The sequence below is a fragment of the Kryptolebias marmoratus genome, linkage group LG4, assembly GCF_001649575.2.
Source record: "Kryptolebias marmoratus isolate JLee-2015 linkage group LG4, ASM164957v2, whole genome shotgun sequence".
Taxonomy (NCBI): domain Eukaryota; kingdom Metazoa; phylum Chordata; class Actinopteri; order Cyprinodontiformes; family Rivulidae; genus Kryptolebias; species Kryptolebias marmoratus.
In genome coordinates this window covers 26,657,820-26,666,798 of record NC_051433.1, presented here as the reverse complement: position 1 = coordinate 26,666,798, position 8,979 = coordinate 26,657,820, and the positions used below count along the sequence as shown (strand labels likewise).

General features: G+C 37.6%; 1 protein-coding gene across 4 annotated transcripts in view; it reads left to right on the top strand.

The window, feature by feature from the left end:
* Positions 1-8,979, top strand: part of ptpdc1a (protein tyrosine phosphatase domain containing 1a) — a 44,886-nt gene that overhangs the window by 28,127 nt on the left and 7,780 nt on the right. For 2 of the 4 annotated variants that reach the window (XM_017439290.3, XM_017439289.3), the window contains 5 exons: positions 1,990-2,161; positions 4,240-4,320; positions 5,360-5,478; positions 6,649-6,786; positions 6,876-7,924. In XM_017439290.3, coding sequence (XP_017294779.1) covers positions 1,990-2,161; positions 4,240-4,320; positions 5,360-5,478; positions 6,649-6,786; positions 6,876-7,924 — 1,559 coding nt within the window. Of the gene's footprint in view, positions 1-1,786; positions 1,887-1,989; positions 2,162-4,239; positions 4,321-5,359; positions 5,479-6,648; positions 6,787-6,875; positions 7,925-8,979 lie in introns of all 4 variants that reach the window. The other 2 variants (XM_025002267.2, XM_037975509.1) reach the window with 2 other exon arrangements.

The window sequence follows — 8,979 nt, the reverse complement described above, 5'->3', positions numbered from 1 at the left end:
AAGACCCAGGAAACGCTGGAGGGACTATGTTTCTCGGCTGGCCTGGGAACGCCTTGGGATTCCCCCGGAGGAGCTGGCCCAAGTGGCTGGGGAGAGGGAAGTCTGGGTCTCCCTGCTTAGGCTGCTACCCCCGCGACCCGACCCCGGATAAGCGTAGAGAATGGATGGATGATGGAACTTTTTCTGTACATGTACCATTTTAGCTTTACATCAGAGTGGTCAGCTATCTGGAGTCAAGAACATGGAAATGTCATAAATTTAGTTTTCTTTAAATTCAAGATTCATTTTAACTTAAACAGTTATTTTAACAGTGATTGAAATTATGTATATGATTCAGCAGCCTGTTTTAGGAAGAGTGCTGCTGTATAAATGACCATCGTCTTCATATAAATAAAATTTCACTGGATTTAGTCCTAGTCCTAATCCATTTATAAAGATGGAGAATAAGATGGGGGCTAGAATGGATCCTTGAGGAACACCTGTGGTAATTGTAGGAGGGTCTGATATGTAGTTTTGTGTGCAGACACTGAGTTTTTTTGCTAATTTATTTCTTAAATATTTATAGTTCTTTTAGGTAACAGAAGCCAACCATTTAACCATTTCCACAGTAAGGATTTGTTTTTAAAGTTTGTCATCGTACAACCTGTAAACCAGCTACAACTGCTATTGTTTCATAACTCTATACCAGTTGCAGCTGGTTTCCAGTTTCAAAACTGCGTGTATTTCTTCAAGGAATGCTAGGAATTTATTTTTACTTCATTTTTCATTTGTAGTGCACTATTTGTGCATTGTAATAGTGTAATTTCAATTTTGTGATAACTACTAAGAAGCTTAAAATAAATAAAATGCTTTATGTGTGTTCAGTAAAAGATTTTAATCAGAGAAAGTAGTCAGAGCATATTAAGGCTCCTGAATGGGTGGAGCTAGGCCAGATTTGCTGTTTTTTCTCCTTTTGTAGTTATAGGCTGCCTTTGATCTGTGTATATTTTTGTCTGCAGTGTTTGCCACGTTCCACTGATACCTGTGTACATTGTTGTCATGGTGACACTTCAAATGCTGCTCATGACCTGATCAGCAGTGGGTGAATTTTGAACGATGATTCATCACAAACACTGAGGTGCTCAGCCTACCAGGCTTTTTGTTAGTTAGAATAAAAGTCCATTTGCTTTACCTTCTTTTTTACTTTTTAGATTTACCATGTCCTGGATGACTGAGAATCTACATCAACATATGATACCAATGTTGGTGTTAGATCATACTAGCGTGATGGGATCAATACTTGAGTTTGTGTCTTATACATACATAGCTCCCGTTCCAGAGGTGCAATTCTTTGCTGGAGTAGGCAGGAAGCAGCAAGATCAAACTTAAACCCTGGACGAAATAAGCATGGCAGATAATATTTTGTCGGCTCTAATTACACAACAACTTTAGAATTGATACAGATAACGTGTAGCAACCATATTTACTTCTGTATAGACAGCGTGTTGTGTGTGATGTCATGTCTTCTTCTGCTTATTTGGGTCTCTTTAGGGCTGTAAACTGTTCTCAGTGGAGTCTGATAGTTGCCACATTTAAATTATAAGGCAAACAACCCTGCAAAAAAATTTGATCTGAGCAAATTTATTAGAACTTAGCATTAAGACCTGCAGTGTGAACGTAGTGTTAGAAGGTAGCATGACCTAACATTGAACTGTGAACAAGTATGCAGTATACAGGATGAATCTTAGATTTAATGAGGACATCTCAGAGTCTTATCAGTGATTATTATTTATTTTTCTACAACAAGGTCCTGCAGTGCAGATCCTCTCCTCCTCCTCACACAGGCTGATGGTTGTGTCAGTGTGAACACAAACCCAGCAGAGGGAACAACGCCAAAGAAACACACAGTGCTTTTTGTTAAGCAGTTTAATCACAGTTTCACATACAAGCGCATGTCTGAATTAAGAGCTGTGAAGGGATGACAAAACTTCATGTTTTTGTTTTCCTCAGCGAATACAAGAGTCCCCACTGCAAAGTACACCAAGATGGGGGAGACTCTGAGGCATGTTATCCCCGGTCACATGCAGTGCTCTATGACCTGTGGAGGGAAAGCCTGTAAATATGAGAACCCCTCCCGCTGGAGTGATGAGGAGCAAGCCATCAAGGGACTTTATTCATCCTGGTGTGTTGAAGAGTCGTGCTGTCCTGTTTAGCCTGGGATCATGTAATCCACATCAGCAGTAACATAAAAAATGACAAAACATAATAGTAATAATAATAATAATAATAATAATAATAATAATAATAATAATAATAATATACTGTTATCAGAGAAATAACAGTTGCAGAAAATGCAGTGCAAATGCTGAGTGCTGAATGGCTTTGCTGAAATTAGCTGAAGAAGCTAAATCTAAGTTGTTAAAGCCACAGAAGCAGAATACTAGCTAAAATATAAAAGTAGTAAAAGACTGAATATAAGCTAAAACTGTCAAAATGCGAAATATAGGCAGCAAAAGCTAGCTTAAAGCGAACGGTATTAAGGCCCTAGTGTATTTTTCTTTTATTTTGTTGTTGTTCTGATAGAAACTACACCTGGACCAGTCATTCTGTGTTTGTCTGTGTCTCTTTTCTGTCCTCTCAAACCCTAGCCGGTTGAGGCAGATGACCTCTCATCTTGAGCTTGGTTCTGGTTCTACTGGAGGTTTCTTCCTGTTAAAAGGGAGTCATTCCTTTCCACTGTCGTCTCAGTGTTGCTCAGGATGGGTGATTGCGACCAATTGAAGATTAACGCAAGCTGCTGGCTTCCTTAGATGAATAGCTTTTACTAATTGGTGTTTCATAATGTACTAAAAGTGACTGCACTGTATCATATTAGGAACTGAATTCATTGTAATTGGATCCATAATTGGATCTGAATTGAATTTATGATTTGAACTTGTTGTTTTTTTTCTTTTGTACAGTGCCCTGAGATGACTTTTGTTGTGAATTGGCGCTATTTAAAAAACTGAATTGAGGTGAATAAAAAGCTAAAAACAGTAAACTGCTTGCTAGAAGCTGAAAGTAGCAAAACAGTAGCTAAAAGTGGCCAATTGCTTGTTAATCGCTAAAAAGAACTAAACTGTATCTGTAAACTAGAAGTAGCGTAAGACAAAAACAGAGCTAGTACAGTGAAGCAGATTTCAGAGAGAACAATGTTTTTGAAGGAACCGAAGAAAACTGTTTGTATTTCTATAAGGAAAATCTTGGTAAATAATGTTTGGTATTTTGAAAAGTATGAAAAGTTACAAAAATTAAAGGTCACACCACCCATTTCTTGAATGAGCTAAACATTTGGATATATTAACGGCTAAAATAGTATGCAGAAGTAGATGGCAGAAAAAAACAAAAAACCTTGAAGCACTCAAACCTCTGCCAAGGCCTTGGGGTTATTAAAAAATAATCCAGTCCGGATCCTGATCTGGATCACCACCAAAATTTAATACCGTATTTTCCGCACTATAGGGTGCACTGGATTATGAGACGCACTGTCAATGAATGGTCCATTTTCGAACTTTTGTCATATATAAAGCATCGTTGTGCAACTCCCAATTTTTGTAACTTTTCACGGACCGCTCGACCCATTCAAATTGGATGATTTCGGTGCTCTAGCGGAGCTGGTTTGCCTGTAGCAGCATTTATGTGATCCCTCTATGAGAGATCAAAAAGATAATCAAACGTTTCAAACTCATGGAAAGATACTGCACTGACGCAAGTTTCAAGTATAAACGCCTACACCACTCGTTCAGGTCTGTGCGCAACTTTAACTGAGCCTTAATGCTGCAGGCGGTGCAGCTTTGTAGTTTACCAAAGTCGTACTAAAACATTATGACTTCTTACATATATAAAGTTCTCCAGATTATAAGGCGTCGGTTTTTGAGAAAATTTAAGGAGTTTAAGTGCGTCTTATAGTCCAGAAAATATGGTAAGTTGTTTCTTGTGATATCCCCAACATTTCCTAAAAATTTTATCAAAATCTGTTCATTAGTTTTTAAGTAATCTTGCTAAGACAAACCAACCAACACTACCAGAACAAAACTTCCTTGGTGGAGGTAATAAAAAACAGGACAACAGCAACAACATTTGTGTTTCAAAAACTAGTTACCTGAACAGATCACACCTTTGGTCTCTGGGCCTTAGTAAGTTTAAAGGTTTTGTTTCAGCCTTTGAAAGTGGAAAACTGATATAAAAGTCCTTTTGATTTGTTCTATTTTTCATTTACAGGATTACAGACAACTTGCTGGCAATGGCAAGACCTTCCACTGAAATCATAGAGAAATATAATATAATCCAACAGTTTCAAAGGTACAGTTTTATTTTATGGCTTAATTTTTTACTATGATGGTGGGTTTTTTTTTCATAAAACCTTGATCAATTTTTTTTTATACCAGGAATCTACAACCTACACAATCAAAGAGCCATTTTTGAAACATTTCCAAATGTATTTTGTTTAGAGCCAAAAAACAAACTTGATCCTTAGAACAAAGCCAACACAGCTTATTCACTTTTACATAAATGTTGTGTATAAATGTATTTTTTGATTCTAAAATTAAAACTTTGGCAATTTATTTCTAGTTTTAATACCCTAATTCCAACAAAGTTGGGATGTTGTATAAAATGTAATAAAAACAAAACGTCATGATCTGCAAATCCGATGAACCCATATTTTAACCACAAAGGAACATAGTAAACATATTAAATGTTAAAACTAAGAAATTGTATCATCTTTATAAAAAAACTGTTTTTTTAATATGATGGCAGAAACACATGTCAAAAGAAGCTGGGACAGGGGCAGCAAAAGGCTGTAAAATATTATTTTTTGAATAAGAAACGGCTGGAGGAGCATTTTGTAAACAATTGAGTTAATTCGCAACAGGTTAGTAAGTGGACTGGGTATAAAAGAATTTTAGAAAGATTAAATCTTTTAGAAGTAAAGATGGACAGAGGTTCACCAGTTTGTGAAAAACTATCTAAAAATAGTAGATCAGTTTCAGAATAATGTTCTTCAAAAGAACATTGGGAAAGCTTTGAATATCCCATCATATACAGTTTATAATATCATCAAAAGATTTAAAGAATCTAGAGAAATATCTGAGGTCAAAGGTCAAGGCTAAGAGTCAGACAAATCCAAATTTGAAATTCCTTTTTGGAAACCACAAGAACAACAGCATAACTGGTATAAATCCGAACAATATTTAATTTCCTGCTATTTATGTTCCAACCTTGGTGCTTCTGCAGAGGCACTGAGAAGGTTGCAGACCCCTGCCCTGCACTATGCGCTGTTGTTCTATTAAAGTGTGAAACATTTGGGTAGTTTTAACTCGCTGTGGACGGCTGCTCCCAGGTGTGCTTTGAAGACTGTCATCAACCTGCAGCGACCCGGGGAACATGCCAGCTGTGGAAAACCACTGGAGCAGGAAAGTGGTTTCACTTATCGACCCGAGATGTTCATGGAGGCAGGCAGTGAGTTTTTCCACCCACCTGTTCTAACATTCTGTTCTTCTCAGAACAAAGGCTCCTTTAGCTCCACTCTGACTCAAAGAGTTCAGTGAGGCATGTTTTCTGTTCTGTGTAGACTCTGGAAATTGTTGCTCATGAATACAATTTGCCTAAAAGACAAGTTTCTGTTTAATGTAAAATAATCTTTTAGTGTTTGTCTTCAATTGCAAATTACTGAATTAATTTTGCTGTGAATTTTCTTAAAAAGGACAAAATAATTCCATTGAAAGTTGATTGCAATAAAAATTGTAAACAATTTTAAAAATTTATGATTATAGGAACAGTACAGGTAGAGCTAAAGAAAAAAATTATTTTCTAAAAGAATTTTTGTTTGGATTAGTAAAACAGCGACTAAAGCAGAAATTGCTGTTCTCATTTACTGTTTGACTGACAACTTCTGCACAATTAAAACTGTTCTTAATGAGATATATATAGACTTGTTTTTGTGCTTACCATAAACAGAACTTGAACTAACAAGATTATGTATGAGCAGATTCATCAGTCTCACTCTTTTCAGATCTGGCTTTTATAGACCAGAATGGTCAAGTTAAACTCAGTTTTTGGGAAAAATGCAGGCAGATGTTAACAAAGACTACATCTTAAGTTGATGGATTATTGTTTGGGCTTTGTTTTGCACTTTTGCACAGATGGCATGTAAGTGACATGTAACATCTTGAAGCTGTGCATAGAAAAAAAGTGAATACAAACTGCAAAATGCAAAATGTAAATTTTGATCTTTGGAAAAACTGGATTTATACTCTCTTGAATGCAGTTTTTTCTATTTAAACAAAGAACTTACATATCAATGCAGATGGAAACACCTAATGTGACTCAGGTATGACATTGTACATGTTACTTGTGTCGTGTCACAGAAGGAGCACCCCCTAATATATGGAAATCTTCGTTTTGAAAACTTCATTTTGTATTCACTCAGGTTATCTTTTTCTGATATTAACATTTGTTTAATGATCTAAAAAATTCAAGTGTGACAAAAAAAAGCAAAAGCACAAAAACAAAAGAAATCTGTAAGGGGATAAATACTTTTTTCACAGCACTACATGTGAAATGTTGAAATATACCATCTAGAAGAAGTTAATGACCAATTCTTATTTTACTGTTATGCTTTTTTTTCAGTCTATTACTATAACTTTGGATGGAAAGACTATGGTGTAGCATCTCTAACCACAATTCTTGATATGGTGAAAGTCATGTCGTTTGCTGTTCAGGAAGGAAAAATAGCAGTTCACTGCCATGCTGGTCTTGGAAGGACAGGTTTGTAACACCGCCTGTTTAGAATTGATTAAATCCTTCGTTTTTATTTGAAAATTTTCAGCTTTGTGTTTGTATTTACCTTCATTTAGGTGTATTATTTGCTTGTTACTTGGTCTTCACCACCCGGATGAATGCCGACCAAGCTATTCTGTTTGTGCGAGCAAAGAGACCCAACTCCATCCAGACCAGAGGGCAGCTTCTGTGTGTCAGAGAGTTTGCCCAGTTTCTGGTTCCTCTGCGAAGTGTTTTTTCATGCGCAGAACCCAAAACAAGTGCAGTCACCTTGTCTCAGTACCTTATCAGACAGCGTCATCTGCTGCATGGCTACGAGGCTCGGCGGATGAAAAATGTGCCAAAGATAGTCCAGCTGGTGTGCAGGCTTCTCCTCAACATTGCAGCCAACAGACAGGAGGTGATTAAGGAACAGAGGCTGGAGATTCCTGACCTCACAGCTGAAGTGGAGAAGACCGTGTCCCAGCAGGCTCTTCAGCAGCTTGGCAAGGAAATGATAGGAAAAGGGATCCCTGTCCTTTCTTCATTGCATGCGCTCAGCCCACCGCCGCTTCATTGGGATCACCCTCTTGCTAGTGACAATGAGCTCGACCCTCTGTGGAGGCAGCAGAATTTAGAAAGTTCTCAAAAATCTTCTCTTTCCAACAACAGGAGCCTTAGTGATTCTTTGCTTCACAAATATGGACAATTGCAGCACCAAGAAGGAAACCTAAAAAACGACAAACCTTTTTTGTCTCACAGCAACCTTACAGCCTGTAACTCTCCAAGTTGGTGGTATCTTTGTCCACAGGACATTCTGAGCAGTATTCAAGATCCTAAAATGGAAACAAATCCAGGCACCAGATGCTCCTTTTTCCAAAAGTCCCTAAAAAAGCAACAACACAGCCTGACTTTGGATCTGTCTGAGCATGGAAGGAAGGCCCTTTTTAATGCCATACCTTCCATGTTGCTGAAGAGCAGTGAGAAGCGTGTAGATGTAGGAACTAACAGACGAGAAGCCACAGAGCTTCCTTACACCGCCCTTCACTTCGAGCTCTCCTCAGAAAGCAGACGAGTGTTGGTGGCTAGAGCTCTGGCCATGGACCTGAAGGACATGACACTCTCTTCTAAGGTCACATGGTGGCAGGTAATCACTTAATAACTTACTAAATTTATTGTATGGCACAGTACCATGGAAGTTCAAGATGCAACTATAACTAGAACTGCAAGCAGTTATCAACGGGTTCCAAGCCCCCGCGCTCCGCCCCTATCCGCGCGCTCCGATCCAGACGTCTCGCCGGCGTGGCTCTGCCACCTCTGTCGGCGAGCGGGCCGAGTCGAAACTCGCCAGTACGGTGCGTACTCAAAGTCGCTTCGTAAGACGTAACGGTGGTACAATTTGTGTAGAAAGCTCAGGGAGGAAAAGCTAACTGCCATTTGATACCACACAGAGCCAAAGAAATAAATTCATAAGAAATTCAATATTCATTCGAAAAATACCAAAATATTCTCAGATAATCCAGTCTACATCTGTAACAATATGCATTTATCTCCATGTCCCTAGTTCCAATGCTGATTCAGTAAAAAAAATTTTAACTGTAATTTTATACCACAGCGAGCCAAAAAAATATTCATGAAAAATCCATTACTATTCCAAAAATTACCAAAATATTCTCTAATGACAATGCCTACATGTGGAATAATATTCTTTTATTTCTATGTTACTAGATCGAGCACATTCTTTATGAAAAATTGAAAACGTCATTTTCATGATGTCCAGCAAATACGCAGAAATTCATAAAAAATTTAAACTTTATTATAAAATTTCCCAAATATTCCCACATCACCGCGAGTATATGTGGAATAATGTTTGCGCTTTAGGAAATCTCTACAGTCAACGGCTTTTGTAGAAGAAATTGTTAACCTTGGTCGTAGCTGAGCTGGTCATACTGAAATATATTCAGAAATTTGTTAAAAATCAATAATGCCTCAAAAAAATCTGCAAATATTCACAGATGACAATTATCAGGTCCTTTGTTTGCCCAAATTTTCCAATCCACCGTAGTCTAAAGGTTTTTTCAAAATAAAATGAAAACCGGCTATGTTGATTAGCATTTATGTTTTTCTTTATTAACCACAAGGGGGCGCTCAAATTTAAGCGATATTTTTTTGGATTTGTAGTTAGGCTAGTTGTGAACAGAG